At 42.4% G+C, this 19,138-nt stretch overlaps 1 protein-coding gene across 1 annotated transcript; it reads left to right on the top strand.

Annotated features, from left to right (window-relative positions):
* On the top strand, positions 3,144–16,638 carry PSTK (phosphoseryl-tRNA kinase). Its single transcript, XM_005698576.3, has 6 exons — positions 3,144–3,566; positions 5,923–6,214; positions 6,603–6,801; positions 10,014–10,089; positions 12,593–12,686; positions 16,417–16,638. Exons 1-6 carry the CDS (start codon positions 3,351–3,353, stop codon positions 16,614–16,616), a joined length of 1,077 nt encoding a protein of 358 aa, XP_005698633.1. The 5' UTR covers positions 3,144–3,350; the 3' UTR covers positions 16,617–16,638.

Genomic DNA, 19,138 nt, shown 5'->3' with positions numbered 1-19,138 from the left:
CCATAAGGGTGGTGTCATCTGCGTATCTGAGGTAATTGATATTTCTCCCTGCAATCTCGATTCCGGCTAGTATTTCATCTAGCCCAGCATTTCACTTGATGTACTCTGCATATAAGTTAAATAAGCAGGGTGGCAATACACAGCCCTGATGTACTCCTTTCCCTCTTTGGAACCAGTCCATTGTTCCATGTCCAGTTCTAACTGTTGCTTCTTGACCTGCACACAGATTTATCAGGAGGCAGGTAAGATGGTCTGGTATTCCCATCTTTTAAGAATTTTCCACAGTTTGTTGTGATCCACACAGTCAAAGGCTTTAGCATAGTCAATGAAGCAGTAGTAGGTTTTTTTCTGGAATTCTCTTGCTTTTTCTATGATCCAATGGATGTTGGCAATTTGATCTCTGGTACCTTTGCCTTTTCTAAATCCATCTTGAACATCTGAAAGTTCACAGTTCACACACTGTTTAAGCCTGGCTTGGAGAATTTTGAGCATTACTTTACTAGTGTGTGAGATGAGTGCAATTGTGCAGTATTTTGAGCATTCGTTGGCACTGCCTTTCTTTGGGATTGGAATGAAAATTGACCTTTTCCAGTCCTGTGGCCACTGCTGAGTTTTCCAAATTTGCTGTCATATTGAGTGCATCTCGTCCACAGCATTGTCGTTTAGGATTTGAAGTAGTTCAGCTGGAATTCCATCACCTCCACTAGCTTTGTTACTAGTGACGCTTCCTAAAGCCCATTTGACTTCACCCCAGGATGTCTGGCTCTAAGTGAATGATCACATCATCGTGGTTATCTGGGTCATGAAGATCTTTTTGTATAGGTCTTCTGTGTATTTTTGCCACCTCTTCTTAATATCTTCTGCTTCTGTTAAGTCCATACCGTTTCTGTCCTTTATTGTGCTCATCTTTGCATGAAATGTTCCCTTGGTATATCTAATTTTCTTTAAAAGATCTCTAGTCTTTCTCATTTTTTTTCCTCTATTTCTTTGCATTGGTCACTGAGGAAGGCTTTCTTATCTCTCCTTGCTATTCTTTGGAACTCTGCATTCAAATGGGTAATCTCTCCTTTTCTCCTTTGCCTTTATTTAGCGTCTCTTCTTTTCACAGCTATTTCTAAAGCCTCCTCATACAACCATTTTGCCTTTTTGTTTTTTCTTGGGGATGGTCCTGATCACTGCTTTCTGTACATTGTCACAAACCTATGTCCAGAATTCTTCAGGCACTCTATCAGATCTATTCCCTTGAATCTATGTCACTTCCACTCTATAATCATAAGGGATTTGATTTAGGTCATACCTGAATGGTGTAGTGGTTTTCCCTACTTTCTTCAATTTAAGTCTGAATTTGGCAATAAGGAGTTCATGATCTGAGCCACAGTCAGCTCTACTAGAGAACAGAATAAACGTCTTAGTTAATCTCAGCAATTACAGGTGAGATTTTGGAGAGTTATGAACAATGCCATGCTGTCCAGGTCGTGTTTGAGTTAAGGTAAAGTAGTTCAAGGTCTTTTTAAGTGAAAATCTGTTTGTGAATAGAAAGGGGTTCCAGAAGGCTTAGCTCTAGGAATTAGAAAGAAATTAAAGAAAGAAATTTACTCTTTGGCTAAAGTTTTTCCACAGACAAAAAGCTGGCTGAGGATATTGTGGGCAAAGACCGTGGGGTTCTGCTTCATTTCAGGGAGAGGTGAATAGGTAGAGTACAGAGGATTTTTAGGGCAGTGAAACTATTCTGTACAACACTATAATGGTGGGTACCTGTCATTATACATTTGCCAGAACTCATGGAATGTATAACATCAAAAATAAACCCAATGTAAACTATGGGTGATAATGTGTGCTGTGCTGAGTTGCTCAGTCATGTCCAACTCTTTGCAACTCCATGGACTGCAGCCAGTCCAGCTCTGCTGTCCATGGCGATTCTCCAGGCAAGAATACTCAAGTGGGTTGCCATGCCCTTCTTCAGGGGATCTTCCCAACCCAGGGATAAAACCCAGGCCTTCTGCACTGCAGGTGGATTCTTTACTGTCTGAGCCACCAGGGAAGCCCAAGATTACTGGAGTGGGTAGCCTATCCCTGCTCCAGGGGATCTTCTCGACCCAGGAATCCGACCAGAGCCTCCTGCATTGCAGGCTGATTCTTTACCAGCTGAGCTACCAGGGAAGCCTGATAATGATGTGTAGGTTCAACAATTCATAACAAATGTACCATCCTGGATGTTGATAGTCGAAGAGACTTGGGTAGGGATGGGCAGAGGTGTATGTAAGCTCTCCACTTTCTTTTCAATTTTGTTGTGAACCTAAAACTGCTCTTAAAAAAGTAAGCAAGCAAAACTAACCATGTTTAAACAAGAAAAAAAAAAAGGGTTGCCTAGGAACGGGAGAGGAAATGAGTGTGAGCGTGGATGGGGAATAAAAAACAATAATAAAGGAGAGGGATCTTGCATTGGGCCTATGACAATGAACTGTCATGAAATGAATGTTTAACTCAATGGTCACCTTCAACCCAAGAGAAAGAAAATGAGGTTGATGTATGTGCACCTGCTCTGTAATCACAAATATATCAGATACAACATCAGGTTATTAATTATATTTTGCCCCAGTATATACTCATTCTCATTCACTTGCTCATCACATTTTGAACATATCTCCTTACGACGACGAAGTAACCTCATAAGATAAGCTGAAAGCTAGACTCTGAATGCAATTTTTCTACATCACATTCCCCATAGAGGGAATCTGTTTTATACTTCCCCACATCTTAGCATTTCTTTGAAAGAAAGTTTTCTCTGCGTGAATGCACTGGACTTGGACATGTAAGGAGGAATGTGCCTTTCCTGCCTTCATTTCCTGATACTTGCTGCCGGCTGGTGGCGTTACCGCGCAATAACTAATATTTTTTGCCTTTCAGGAACAGCGGAGCACAGTTGTCGGACTCAGCTGCAGCTGGATGGTTCTTTTTCTTTTTTTTTTAATTGCTTCGCCGCACAGCTTATGGGATTTCATCAACAGTTCCCCGACCAGGGATTTAATCTTGCCCTCTTCAGTGACAGCGTTGACTGGATCCCAGGGAATTCCTAAGTCCAACTTTTCTGATCTTAGGAAACGCATCCCCGTGAATTTGCCAGCCTAGGGGACTCGACTCACAGTAAATTCAACACCACCGCTTCAAGGGTCCAAGGGGACGATCTCGGAGACGACCGAGACCACGCAGGCCTTTTTGATCCGAAGACTCGCCCAGTTCTCCCTTGCGCCCCCAGGAGGTGCAACCTGGTGGTGGGGGACTGCGCATGCGCGGTTTGACGGACATTGCGCCGTCAACGCTTCCGGTGGCCTCGGGTCTCCCGCTACAGCATGAAGATGGGGGAGGACGTCAGAGGAGCGCACAGCGAAGGGCCACAAAAGCTAGTGCTCTGTGTTCTCTGCGGCCTGCCCGCGGCAGGAAAGTCAACTTTCGCTCGCGCCCTCAGACACCAGCTACAGCAGGAACTGGGCTGGGCGGTGGGCGTCGTCGCCTATGATGACGTCATGCCGGAAGCGGTCCTTGAGAAGGCAAGCGCACGCCCATTGGTCAGTACGGAGGGGGCGGGGCCTAGGCCGGAGTTCCGTTCAGCTCATTTGCTCAGTCGTGTCCGACTCTTTGTGACCCCTTGGACTGCAGCACGCCAGGCCTCCCTGTCCATCACCAACTCCCGGAGTTTACTCAGGCTCACGTCCATTGAGTCGGTGATGCCATCCAACCATCTCATCCTCTGTCGTCCCCTTCTCCCGCCTTCAACAGCCAAGGGAAATGTATTATTGGAGGAGACCCTGATGCTGGGAAATGGGAAAGATTGAGGGCTGGAGAAGAAGGGGACGACGGAGGATGAGATGGTTGGATGGCACCATAGGTGGGTGTACTGGATAATGCGTGGTGTGGGAGAAGGATCCCTGATGGAGGAGAGACGGGAGTTCGAGGAAAGTGAGCTGGTTTGCACAGAATAAGTTGACTATGAATATGACAGGTACAAACAGCCACAGGTATAGGGTTAGATTCTGAAGTTAGCGTGCAAGGTGGAAATCTCCCATTGTCAGATACCCTCCTGAAAATCCTTTGGGAAGGTTGTTTTGTAAAGAGGGACAGACGCTCTCAAAAATTCCAACACAGCCAATTTAACAATCAGCCAGGAAAATCCAGGTTTTATGGGGCTTTAAGTTATGCAGTTTAAGGGAAACTCTTTTAAAGAAGAATACAAAATTACAAGTAACAAGGTACTTAGTAGGGTGCCTCCTGTGAAAGTCTAGTCTGTACAAATGAAGAATTCAGCCTCTGAAGCTTGATCTTCATTTGTAATCGGTGTAAAGCTGCCACTGCCAGAATAGGAAAAGATGTTGGTTTCTTAGTTGACCACCAGATGAAGTAATAGGCTTGTGTTTGGGTACCAAGTACATACTCAGCCTTTAGCCCTCAGATCACCCTCAGCGGGATGAGATGCATCCCCTTGAGAAACATATGAAAACAAAGACTTTTGTGGTAACAGTAGATTGATGGCATTCATCTCATGCTAACTCTAGAGAAAACACTCAGTGACATATTCTGAAATTTTTAAGTAGTTTTGTTGTTTAGTGCTGAATGTAGATGTTTGTATAAATAAAATGCAAATATGGTGTGATTTCAGTCTGTGAGTATATTTGCAAAAATACAGTACATTTGGCATGTGAAAAATTTTGGACTTCACCAGCAAAGTTATGTATTTCCCCATTCTTGGTTAATTGTGAGGTAAATGTGGTATCAGTCCCATAGTAGCAGTGGATTTATTTAGGTAATAGTATTTCACCACTCTGGAGGAAGCTGGAACTTGTCAATAGAGATTGTATTTGCTGTGGTTTTCCCTCCGTTTTCTTACTGTATTTTTTCCACTCTCCCCCTACAAAGGCCCTGGGGCTCATCTTGTTACCATGATTAGGATATCTCACATTTTAGGAAGTGATCTATGTTGCTGTTTTCTTTTCAGTGGATTTCACTGATATATTGGGTTGGCCAAAAAATTCATTTGGGTTTTTCTGTAAGAGGGCATGGAAAAATCCGAACAAACTTTTTAGCCAAACCAATATTAGTTTTGTGTGCTGTAATCTCAGTGATGTGATGGGGTGTGGACAGACAGGAGAGGGATCCTCATCTCCCGTCCTTGTGTTTGCCCTCCAGCCTTGACCTCATAACTGAGTCAGTGCTCTCCAGAGCCCTTGAACAGCAGCAAAGTTACTTGTGTTTCCAAGCTCTTTATTCTCTTCCCCTCAATCTGCTTACTCTTATCTTTCCCTATCCCATTCCATTTCTATTGTTAGCCTGAGGTCCTTTCATCTGGACCCAGAGACTTTTCAGCTGATCCTCTTTCTGTCTGAAACTTTTCTTATTTCAAGGGCACATGGGCATTGCTATATCTTAGCCAGACTGTTTTTATTTTTGGCAGGATATTTATTTTGGTTCCTTCTTTCTCCTGGATGGTAACAGCTTTTCATTCTTTCATTTACTCACTTATTCAGTCATTTCATAAACATTTCTGGAGCATCTATTAGGTGTCAAACCCTCTGCTGAAGGCTGGGTATACAGCAGACTATTGATCTAGCAGGGACATGGAGTTGCTTAAACAGTGTAAACCCTCTTAGAGTGGAGACTCAGTGTATACAGGTGTCATGGTAGGCGAGGGAGGGTCTGCGTGCCTTCTGCATGGTTGAGTCTGAAAGGAATTCACAGAGAGCTAATATCGCTGACTAGTTTTTCAGTAGAGGGAATAGCATATATGAAGACATGAGAATAAGAAAGCAAGCTGGGACTAGAGACCTCCAAATGGTTCAGAAATTATCATATGGACCAGGGGGGTGTTGAGGCGTGACCACACTACTGGCCAAAGCCTAATATAATTTTCAGTTCTCTGGTATTTTGCAGCCATCCCAATGGAAATTGCTTCGCCAGGAACTGTTGAAGTACCTTGAACACTTCTTGCTGGCTGTCATTAACGGGTGTCAGATGTCTGCCCCAGCCAGCAGGACTGAAGCCATGTGGAAGGATTTTATAACCTGCTTGAAGGATCAAGATCTGATACCTTCTGCACCTGTTGAGGCCCAGTCTCTCTACCCCTTAACGAAGACTGCTGTGTCTAGACCTCTGCTTTTGATTTTAGATGACAACTTTTACTATCAAAGTATGAGATATGAAATCTATCAGCTGGCTCGGAAATGTAATTAACACATTTTTTTTTCTCACACACAAGGATATTTATTCACATATCAAATTTATTAGTGCTGGGACTTCCCTAGTGATCCAGTGATTAAGACTTCACCTTCCAATGCAAAGGGTGAGGGTTTGATCCCTGGTCAGGGAGCTGATATCCCACTTGCCTTGTGGCCAATAAACCAAAACATAAAACAGAAGCAACACTGTCACAAATTCAGTAAAGACTTTAAAAATGGTTTTTAGTGAGAACTTAAGTGGATTAGGAGGTTTATATGGATTCAGTACTGTGAATGGTCTTTCCTTCTGCAGATGGGATAACATATAAATACATTTAGTTCACATTTTGGAAAAATACTGCCTGAGTAATTTTGTGGTTTTTGAATTGTTTTCAGATTCATTAGGCTTTTGCCAGCTCTTTTTAGATTGTGCTCTCGAGACCTGTCTACAGAGGAATGCCGAGAGACCACGACCACTGCCTGCCGAGACCATCCACCAGATGGGAAACAAAATAGAAAAGCCAAACCCCGAGAAAAATGCTTGGGAACACCACAGCCTCGCAATTCAGAGTCCAGCATGTGCTTCAGAGGCCAGGTAGCCCACTCAAAGGTGTCTTTTCACCAGGTGCCTCGCTGAGCCAGGCCCTGGGCTGCATACTTCTGTATCCATTTGATTGCTCTTCACACAAGCCTTGGAAAGAGATTATTTCTTCCCATTTGTGTAGAAGAGAAAACCCAGTGAGGAAGTTTAGCTTGCCCAGAGTCACTGAGGTTGTCAGTTACACCTGAGAGGTGAATCCAGGTTTGTTTGCAAATATGTCCTCTTGTTAAAGTTATACAGTTTCCCAGGGATCCGGGCAGGGAGTTCAGAGTAGGGTACCTCTCTGATACTCTTGCTGAAGTAGTGTAGTCTAGATTGCCCAGCAGTTTTCTTTTCTTTGTCAGTTTTTTAAAAACTTTTTATTTATTTTTTTGGCTGCACCACGAGGCTTGTGGGATCTTAGTTCCATGAGCAGGGATCGAACCTACATCCTCTTCACTGGGAGTGCAAAGTCTTAACCATTGGACCACCAGGGAAGTCCCCCCTGTAGTTTTCTTATACAGAGAAAAGGAATGGAACTGAATCCTGGTTGCGCCTTAAATCTCACTCCGTTACACTGCTTGTGTAGGTGTGAGGCTTGTGGCTATGCTCTCTAATGCATTTGATTACTGAAATAGGTCTCGAGAGTTCTAGAGTTCTAGTTTACAACATTTCTGATAGAAATTTCACCGATGATGGGACTGTTCTGTGTTTGTTTTGCCCGGTATGGTAGCTGCTGCTGCTGCTGCTGCTAAGTCACTTCAGTAGCTGCTAGCCACGTGCAACTGACCATCAAGCACTGGACGTAAAACCAGTGCAAGTTATGACCTGAATTTTGTTTATTTATTTGGCTGCTCTGGGTCGTCTTTGCTGCATGTGAGCTCTCTCTCTAGTTGCAGAGAGTAGGGCTGCTCTCTAGTCACTGCGCATGGGATTCTCCTTTCGGTAGGTTCTCTTGTTGTGGACCACAGTCTCTAGAGCACAGCCTAAGTAGCTGTGGCCTGCGGGCTTAGTTGCTCTGAGGCATGTGGGATCTTCCCAGACCACGGATCCAACCCATGTGTCCTGTATTGGCAGGTAGATTCTTAAACACTGGACCACCAGGGAAATCCCATGACTTGAATTTTAAATGTCATTTTGATCACTTTAAACTTGACTGGCTGCATGTGGCCTGTGGGTGCTGCAGGAACAACACAACCCTAGAGGTATGTCCCCCACGGTCCCTTAGTTCCCGCCTCACTGTTGTCCATATGCGATCAACAATTTTTAAAACGCTAATGTTTTAAACTCTGTACTCTGTATTCTCTTCCAATCATATAAATCTTTTTCTTAAACTCAGTCTTCAAAATGTTTAGTTCCCAAGATACAGTTTCCATGCATTTTGTAACACTCCTTGGAAGAAAAGTTATGAGCAACCTAGATAGTATATTCAAAAGCAGAGACATTACTTTGCCGACTAAGGTGCGTCTAGTCAAGGCTATGGTTTTTCCAGTAGTCATGTATGGATGTGAGAGTTGGACTGTGAAGAAGGCTGAGCGCTGAAGAATTGATGCTTTTGAACTGTGGTGTTGGAAAAGACTCTTGAGAGTCCCTTGGACTGCAAGGAGATCCAACCAGTCCATTCTGAAGGAGATCAACCCTGGGATTTCTTTGGAAGGAATGATGCTGAAGCTGAAACTCCAGTACTTTGGCCACCTCGTGCGAAGAGTTGACTCATTGGAAAAGACTCTGATGCTGGGAGGGATTGGGGGCAGGAGGAGAAGGGGACGACTGAGGATGAGATGGCTGGATGGCATCACTGACTCGATGGACGCGAGTCTAAGTGAACTCCGGGAGTTGGTGATGGACAGGGAGGCCTGGCGTGCTGCGATTCATGGGGTCACAAAGAGTCGGACACGACTGAGTGACTGAACTGAACTGAACGTTCTAAAAACATTCAAAATTGGATTTAAGTTAAGTATTGTTCATAGGGTTAATGAAATAAGCTACGGCTGAGATTTCTAATTTTAACTTCCCATAATATCTTGAAACTGAGCAGGCAAACACATAGCTGATTGATGGCTTGTGTTTCTGGAATACTGAAAATGTTTTCCTTCGGAAATGAATGGCTGGTTGAGATATTTAGATATCCCATGAGAGCAACCCAAGGTTATCATCACTGCTTTGGGGGCTAGTTCTTACTAGAAGTAGGAAGGAGTGTGAGCTGTGCCAGGGCCAGGGCCAACCCTGAGCAGAATCTGCAGGTTTGTCTTGAGTCTTAAGAACGTGGTCCAGGGACTTCCCTGATGGTGCAGTGCCTAAGCTTCTGTACTCCCAAAGCAGGGGACCCAGATTCAACTCCTAGATCCTACGTGCCACAGCTAAAGAGATTCCACATTCCACAGCTAAGACCCTGTGCATCCAAAGAAATAAATAATTAAAAAAAGAAAAACACCTAAACCAGGGAGAAAACAACAACAACAACAAAAACAACCCCTAGTCTAAAATAGTCCCAGCATAGCTGTGAAGGGGTTGTCTAAAATCTGGTGGCCTTCTATTGGAAGTTGAAAGATGATATGACAGATATGCCTTTCCCAGGCTTCTGTGAAATACTACAGCTACTAACTGGCGGTTCAGCACTAAAGAATCCGCCTGCAGTGCAGGGACTGCAGGTTTCATCCCTGGGTCGGGAAGATCCCCTGGAGGAGGAATTGGCAGCCGACTCCAGGATTCTTGCCTGGAGAATCCCATGGACAGAGGACCCTGGTGGGTTAGAGTCCATGGACAGAGGACCCTGGTGGGTTCTGGTGGGTTAGAGTCCATAGAGTCACAAAGAGTTGGGCATGACAACTGAGCGCGCGCACACACACACACACACACACACACGTAGAAGAAGCCAGGAAATAAAGACTAAGCATGCTGCTTCTCTGGGGAATATAAAGTTGTAGGTGCCTAAAGTTCAGCACTTAATGAGAGAAAAGAGAGTGCCTTTTCAAAGCTTATTAATAGGGGTCTTGGGAAATTAATATTTTTACAGGAGGGATTTTGGGGGGGCTTCTTGAAGTTCTACATTTGAATTTTGCAAGTAGAAGGTAGCTTCCAAATCACTTTGCTTTTCCCCTTCTGTTTAGAATTTTAGATATACCACTTTTATTCCTCTAGAATTCTGCTTAATGCTCAAAAACACAAGTTCTTTTAAAAACAGATGTTTGATATAAGAATTTATTTAATCCTACCTCCTCTTACAGGCTGAAGCTGACTGATTTATTGATTACTGCTTTGGAAAATCCAATAAAATACGTGGAGGAGAATTTGGAACAAAAAGTAAGTCTTCCAGTTGAGATTTAGCATAAATGAGAAGGAACTTTCTCTCAGAAGAAGGATCTTCTGTAGGAAGAGCCTTTGGAGCTGAGCATGAAGTATAAGTAACGTGTGGAAGATGATCTCTGTCCCTGCCCCAGCATCTCAGCAGCATCCAGCCCCTGACACTTGGGTGCAGTGGTGCTCTGGAGGCGGCCTGCGCTGCTTGCTCAAAAGCAGCTGTTAAATTTTCAGAAACGTTGGAGCCTGCTGATGTTACACTGGTAGTTTGAAGTGGGCATGGATGGGAATATTTACACCATTGTTGTTGTCGTTCAATCTCTCAGTCGTGTCTGACTCTTTGCAACCTCAGGGACTGCAGCACGCCAGGCTGCCCTGTCCTTCACCATCTCCCAGAGCTTGCTCAAACTCACGTCCTTTGAGTCAGTGATGCCATCCAACCATCTCATCCTCTGTCATCCCCTTCTCCTCCCGCCTCAGTCTTTCCCAGCATCAGGGTCTTTTCCAGTGAGTCACCTCCTTGCATCAGGTGACCAAAGTATTGGAGCTCCAGCTTCAGCATCAGTCCTTCCAATTAATATTCAGGACTGATTTCCTTTAGGATTTACTAGTTTGATCTCCTTGCAGTCCAAAGGACTCTGAAGAGTCTTATCCAGCACCATAATTCAAAACCATCAATCCTTCAGTGCTTAGCCTTCTTTATGGTCCAACTCTCATATCTATACACGACTACTGGAAAAACCATAGCTTTGACTAAACGAACCTTTGTTGGAAAAGTAATGTCTATGTTTTTTAATATACTGTTTAGGTTTGTCATAGCTTTTCTTCCAAGGAGCAAATGTCTTTTAATTTCATGGCTGCAGTTACCATCTGCAGTCATTTTGGAGCCCAAGAAAATAAAGTCTGTCACTGTTTCCATTGTTTCCCCCATCTGTTTGCCATGAAGTAATTGGGACCAGATGGCATGATCTTAATGTTTTGAATTGAGTTCTAAGCCAGCTTTTTCACTCTCCTCTCTCACCTTCATCAAGAGGCTTTTTAGTTCCTCTTCACTTTTTGCCATAAGGGTGGAATCATCTGCATATGAGGTTATTGATATTTCTCCCTGCAATCTTGATTCCAGCTAGTATTTCATCTAGCCCAACATTTCACTAGATGTACTCTGCATATAAGTTAAATAAGCAGGGTGACAATATAGAGCCTTGATGTACTCCTTTCCCAATTTGGAACCAGTCTGTTGTTCCATGTCCAGTTCTAACTGTTGCTTCTTGACCTGCATACAGATTTATCAGGAGGCAGGTCAGGTGGTCTGGTATTCCCACCTCTTGAAGAATTTTCCACAGTTTGTTGTGATCGACACAGTCAAAGGCTTTATCATAGTCAATAAAGCAGGAGTAGATGTTTTTCTGGAATTCTCTTGCTTTTTCTGTGATCCAGTGGATGTTGGCAATTTGATCCTTGGTTCCTCTGCCTTTTCTAAATCCATCTTGAACATCTGGGAGTTCTTAGTTTACATGCTGTTGAAGCCTAGCTTGGAGAATTTTTAGCTTTACTTTGCCAGCATGTGAAATGAGTGCAACTGTGTGGTAGTTTGACCATTCTTTGGCACTGCCCTTTTTGGGGATTCGAATGAAAACTGACATTTTCCAGTCCTGTGACCACTGCTGAGTTTTCCAAATTTGCTGGCATATTGAGTGTAGCACTTTCACAGCATCATCTTTTAGGATTTGAAATATGTTATCTGGAATTCCATCACCTCCACTAGCTTTGCTTGTTGATGCTTCCTAAGGCCCACTTGACTCCTCACTCCAAGATGTCTGGCTTTAGGTGAGTGATCACACCACCGTGGTTATCAGAGTCATTAAGATCTTTTTTGTATAGTTCTTCTGTCTATTCTTGCCACCTCTTCTTAATATCTTCTGCTTTTGTTAGGTCCATACCTTTCCTGTCCTTTATTGTTCCCATCTTTGCATGATATGTTCCCTTGGTATCTCAAATTTTCTTGAATAGAGAATCTTTCCCATTCTAAATAGACAAACACTATAGATGGGTTTGTTTCTGTCTTTGAAAGCCTATTCTTAGACATTAACCAGCATACTGCCTACACAGAATCCAGCTTACAACTTGATGTATTTCATTTTGACCCTCTCCTAGACAAGAAGGGGGCTTCCCTGGCAGCTCAGATGGCAAAGAATCTGCCTGCAATGCAGGAGACCTGGATTCGATCCCTGGGTTGGAAGATCCCCTGGAGACGGGAATGGCCACCCACTCCAGTATTCTTGGCTGGGAAATCCCATGGACAGAGGAGCCAGGCGGGCTACAGTCCATGGGGGTCACAAAGAGTCGAACACGACTGAGTGAATAACACTTTCTAAAGGAGAATGCCTGGAAGAGAAAAGCTACTTTTTCTTTTCTTTCAGTCTCTTCACCTGTGTATCACCTACACTGTAGTCATTTCTTTCATACAACTAGGTAACTGTCCCAATAACAATGTCTTATTACCTAGGAAACAGACAGACTTATCTGTTCAACTAACATTCTTCATCAAGCCGATCAGACCCTCCGAAGAATTGTCTCTCAGACAATGAAGGAAGCCAAAGGTATGCTGAGTAGTTAAGATTCTATTCAATTGAGACTGTTCTCTCCTGCTCCTCTTGTTCCCTGGACACGAGTACTTTATGTACTTTCATTTGTGACGTTTACATCGTGTTTTCAGTTTAAATGTGCAACTCGGTTGAGTTAAAACTTCAACCCCTGGAATCAGGCTTTCATCCATCCAGTAAGTTTTTATCAAGTGGCTACTCTGTACTAGGCTTTATTCTAGATATTGGAACATTTGGAGGGAATGGAATGTCATACTGAGGAGACACACACAAAAAAGAAATATATGAATATATGCCAGCGCTCTGAAGAAAAATAAAGTAGGGCAAGACAGTGTAGTGATGGGAGGATATATTTTTAAAAGAGCAATCATGAAGACTTCTCAGAGGAAATGACATTTAAGCAAAGATGCGAATGAAAGGAAATAGCAAGCCATACTGATGCCTGGAGTATCATTCCAAGTAGTGCCGAAAGCTGCTTTACCTGTACCAGGTAAAGCTGGTATATTCTAGAATACAAAAGAAGCCATTGAGTCTAGAGTGAAGTAAGGGATGGGGAGAGGTAGTCAGGGCCAGTTGGAAAATCAGCATGGCATCTGAACAAGCTCAGTGCACCGTCCGTCTGAACTTAGATGAAATATGTGGTAATTACAGTTTTGGAAAATTATTCCTTTAGGTTTTAAATATTGAACTCTTTACTATCACCCTTGATTAAAAAAAAAAAATAACAGCAGCTTAATACTTCTTGAATTCCTTTTATATGCCAAGAGCCTTATATACTATTTCTAGTCTTCAGAATCCTATCAGGGAAGTGTAGTTTTACAAATGGGGAAATGGAGGGTCTGAGAGGATAAGAATACCTGCTTAAGGCTACACTGAACAGTGGCTATATACTTGGGCAGCTTGGGGCTCAGAGTTAAGTCTGATTCTAGTCTATGCTTTCTGTTATGCTCCCACACATCACCAGCATTTATTATTAATACCTTTAGAAAAACTTAGGACATTGGGAAAAGAAACAGTATACTAACTATATTATGTTTTTCAGACTTCTTTTTTTATCCCTGATCCATAACTTGATTTTAATACTGTAACCTAGTGTGTGTAGCCCCTTAATGTGAACACACTCCTGCATAGAAACAAGTTTCACAAAACACTCCCATGTTTAATGAACTCTACTGTGGTCTATTTGATTGCATCTTAGAAAAACACTGGTTGCAACATGCAACCCAGGTATGAGTTGTAATACAAAGTTTGGAAAAGAGCTGGAACAAAAATGGTCTTATGTCAGAAAGAAAACAAGAATAGTTGTAGTAGAAGTTTTCAGCCATTTGCCTTTGTCTATAAAATGAGTTAGGACTGTGACATCACTTCATGGCAGATAGAAGGGGGAAAAGTGGAAGCAGTGATGGATTTTATTTTCGTGGGTTCCACAATCACTGAAGATGGTGACTGCAGCCATGAAATTAAAAGACACTCCTTGGAAGGAAAGCTATGACAAACTTAGACAATGTATTAAAAAGCAGAGACATCACTTTGCTGACAAAGGTCCATATAGTCAAAACTATAGTTTTTCCAGTAGTCATGTATGGATATGATACTGCTGCTACTGCTAAGTCACTTCAGTCGTGTCCGACTCTGTGCGACCCCATAGACGGCAGCCCACCAGGCTCCCACGTCCCTGGGACTCTCCAGGCAAGAACCCTGGAGTGGGTTGCCATTTCCTTCTCCAATGCATGAAAGTGAAGTTGCTCAGTTGTGTCCGACCCTCAGCAACCCCATAGACTGCAACCTACCAAGCTCCTCCGTCCATGGGATTTTCCAGGATGGATATGATAGTTGGACCATAAAGAAGGCTGAGTGCCAAAGAACTGATGCTTTTGAATTATGGTGCTGGAGAAGACTCTTGAGAGTCCCTTGTACTGCAAGAAGATCCAACCAGTCCATCCTAAAGGAAATCAGTCTTGACTATTCATTGGAAGGACTGATGCTGAAGCTGAAACTCCAATCCTTTGGCCACCTGATGCGAAGAACTGACTCCTTGGAAAAGACCCTGATGCTGGGAAAGATTGAAGGCAGGAGAAGGGGGCAGCAGAAGATGAGATGGTTGGATGGCATCACCGACTCAATGGACATGAGTTTGAGCAAGCTCCAGGAGACAGTGAAGGACAGGGAAGCCCAGCATGCTATGATTCACGGGGTGGCAAAGAATTGGACATGACTTAGCGGCTAAACAACAACATAAAGTCAAGGGGGACTAGGGTTATACCCAAATTACTCTCAACTCTCTTCCTATTTATTAAAAAAAAATTTTTTCCCCTTGGTGAAGGAGATGGCTAGCTTCTGGAACTCTGCTTAAATAAAATTAAATAATTTGGTTCTCTTTCCATCACGAAGTAAAAGAAAAATCCACAAAATGGGAGAAAATATTTGCAAATCAAATCTCATAAGGGACTTATACTCAAAATATATAAAGGACTCTCACAACTCAATAATAAAGACAAATAACCCTATTTTTTAAATGGGCAAAGAATCTGAGTAGAAATTTCTTTAGGGAAAATATACAAATGGCCAGTAACTACATGGAGACACACCTGGCATTATTAGTTATCAGGGAAATATAGATCAAAACCACAGTGAGATACCACTGCACACTCACTAGGCCAGCTAGAATCTAAAAGTCCAAGTTTTAGTGAGGATATGGAGAACTCAGAATCCATGGACACCACTGGTGGCAATGTAAAATGGTGCAGCTGCTTTGGAAAACAGCCTAGCAGCTCCTCAGAAGATTAAATGTAGTTACCATGGGACCTAGAAATGAAAACATATTCATATAAAAATCCGTACACAAGTGCTTATAGCATCATTATTACTAACAGCCAAAAGGTAGAAGTAACCCAAATGTCCATCAGCTGACAAACATATGGATATGTCCATCTATCCATAAAATGGATTATTCAACCATAAACAGCAAGAAAATACTACAACATGGATGAACCTTGAAAACATTATGTAAAGTGCTAGAAGCCAGTCACAAAAGGTCACATAGTATGAGTCCAGTCATGTGAAATGCCCAGCATGGGGAAATCTGGAAACACGAGGTAGATTACTGGTTGCTTAGGGATTGAGGGCAGAGAGAAGGGGGATGGGGCAGGAGGGTATATTAGTTATCACAGATGGTAAAAATGTTTTTTAAGATTGACTATGATCATTGCTGCTTATATCTGTGAATATACTAAAACTACTGAATTGTAGTTTAAATGGTACGCTGTAATGTTAATTTTACCTCCATAAAGCTGTTCAACAAAAAAAAATCAGTTCTCAGTTACACCACCCACATGGCTCGTGGCTGCTGGACTGAAGGCCAGACATAGCACATTTCCATCATTGTAGGAAACTCTATTGGACACCTATTCTAGGCATATGAGCTTCAAACCCGTCATTTTCTAGCTCTGCTCTTTGGCCTTCCTACTTGTTAATCCAATAAGATGGTAAGTCAACTTGATTTGGCAACAAAAAGCCTTTTCTGCTCACAGATTTCATAGCAAGTTATTTAAATGATTTGCTTGTATTGCATTAAGGTGACCTTTATCTACACGTACATTATACCAGCTCAGTTATTATTTGTAGAAGGACCTGATTGGTTTGTCTGAAGTAATCAAATTAATTTCCTAGTGTCATCAGTCCAGCTAAATTTAATCTACCCAAATAATTTTGAGTATCTTTATTTTAGATGAACAGATGCTTCCACACAACTTGAAGCTTTTGGCAGAAGAACTTAACAAACTCAAAGCAGAGTTTTTGGAAGACCTAAGACAAGGAAACAAAAAATACCTGTGCTTTCAACAAACCATTGACGTATCAGATGTTATTTCTTTTTTCCATTATGAGAAAGATAACATTGTAAGGAAGTATTTTTCAAAGCAGCATTAAAATTTCTGAATCTTCAATGAAATATCTAGTTTGGTTATGATTTTGCAAACTAATTAAAACAATTATGTATTACTGGATGTGTTCTAGTCTAATAATGTGAATCGCCTAATGCAGAGTTCCAAAGAATAGCAAGGAGAGATAAGAAAGCCTTCCTCAGCAATCATTGCAAAAAAATAGAGGAAAACAACAGAATGGGAAAGACTAGAGATCACTTCAAGAAAATCAGAGATACCAAGGGAACATTTCATGCAAAGATGGGCACAATAAAGGACAGAAATGGTATGGACCTAACAGAAGCAGAAGATATTAAGAAGAGATGGCAAGAATACACAGAAGAACTGTACAAAATAGATCTTCATGACCCAGATAATCATGAAGATGTGACCACTCACCTACAGCCAGACATCCTGGCACGTGAAGTCAAGGGGGCCTTAGGAAGCATCACTACGAACAAAGCTAATGGAGGTGATGGAATTCCAGTTGAGCGGTTTAAAATCCTGAAAGATGACAATGTGAAAGTGCCTCACTCAATATGCCAGCAAATATGGAAAACTCAGCACTGGCCACAGGACTGGAAAAGGTTAGTTTTCATTCCAATCCCAAAGAAAGACAATGACAAAGAATGCTCAAACTACCGCACAATTGCACTCATCTCACACGCTAGGAAAGTAATGCTCAAAATTCTCCAAGCCAGGCTTCAGCAATATGTGAGCCATGAACTTCCAGATGTTCAAGCTGGTTTTAGAAAAGGCAGAGGAACCAGAGATCAAATTGCCAACATCCACTGGATCATTGAAAAGGCAAGAGAGTTCCAGAAAAACATCTATTTCTGCTTTATTGACTAGGCCAAAGCCTTTGACTGGGTGTATCACAATCAACAGTGGAAAATTCTAAAAGAGATTGGCATACCAGACCACCTGACCTGCCTCTTAACCTGTATGCAGGTTAGGAAGCAACAGTTAGAACTGGACATGGAACAACAGACTGGTTCCAAATAGGAAAAGAAGTACGTCAAGGCTGTATATTGTCACCCTGCCTATTTAACTGATATGCAGAGTACATCATGAGAAACGCTGGGCTGGAGGAAGCACAACCTGGAATCAAGATTGCTGGGAGAAATATCAATAACCTCAGATACGCAGATGACACCACCCTTATGGCAGAAAGTGAAGAAGAACTAAAGAGCCTCTTGATGAAAGTAAAAGAGGAGAGTGAAAAAGTTGGCTTAAAGCTCAACATTCAGAAAACGAAGATCGTGGCATCCAGTCTCATCAATCACTTCATGGGAAATAGATGGGGAATCAGTGGAAACAGTGGCTGACTTTATTTTTTTTGGTCTCCAAAATCATTGCAGATGGTGGTTCCAGCCATGAAATTAAAAGACGCTTACTTCTTGGAAGGAAAGTTATGACCAACCTAGATAGCATATTCAAAAGCAGAGACATTACTTTGCCAACAAAGCTCTGTCTAGTCAAGGCTATGGTTTTTCCAATAGTCATGTATGGATGTGAGAGTTGGACTGTGAAGAAGGCTGAGCGCCGAAGAATTGATGCTTTTGAACTGTGGTGTTGGAGAAGATTCTTGAGAGTCCCTTGGACTGCAAGGAGATTCAACCAGTCCATCCTAAAGGAGATCAGTCCCAGGTGTTCATTGGAAGGACTGATGTTGAAGCTGAAGCTCCAATACTTTGGCCACCTGATGTGAAGAGCTGACTCATTTGAAAAGACCATGATGCTGGGAAAGATTGAGGGCAGGAGGAGAAGGGGAAAACAGAGGATGAGATGGCTGGATGGCATCACTGAGTTGATGGACATGGGTTTGGGTGGACTCCGGGAGTTGGTGATGGAAAGGGAGGCCTGGTGTGCTGTAGTTCATGGGGTCAGCAAAGTCAGACACCACTGAGTGAACTGAACTGAACTGAACTGAAAGACCTGTTTAAAAAAAAAAATCAGTCCATTCTTCAAACAAATTCTTAGAAAGGTACAGTCTCCTTAGACGGAACCAGGAAGAAATAGAAAATATGAACAGAGCAATCACAAGCACTGAAATTCAAACCGTGATTAAAAACCTCCCAGCAGACAAAAGTCCAGGACCTGATGGCTTCACAGGCAAATTTTTTCAAGAGAAGAGTTAACATCTATCCTTCTGAAACTGTTCCAAAAAGTCACAGAGGAAGGAAAACTTCCCAACGCATATTATGAGGCCACCACCACCCTGATATCAAAACCAGACAAAGATACCACAAAAAGAGAAAATTACAGGCCAATATCACTGATGAACATAGATTCAAAAATCGTCAACAAAATACTCGGAATCCATATCCAACAATACATTAAAAAGTTCATACACCATGATCAAGTGGTGAATCCCTGGGACTCATCCCAGGGATGCAAGGATTCTTCAGCATCTGCAAACCAGTCATTGTGATACATCATATCAACAAATTGAATATAAACCATATGGTCATCTCAATATATACACAAAAAGTTTTTGACAAAATTCAGTACCCATTTATGATAAAA

This window comes from Capra hircus, chromosome 26 (genome assembly GCF_001704415.2).
Source record: "Capra hircus breed San Clemente chromosome 26, ASM170441v1, whole genome shotgun sequence".
NCBI lineage: Eukaryota > Metazoa > Chordata > Mammalia > Artiodactyla > Bovidae > Capra > Capra hircus.
Note: the sequence above shows the minus strand (reverse complement) of the source record. Positions and strands in the feature narration are given on the sequence as shown.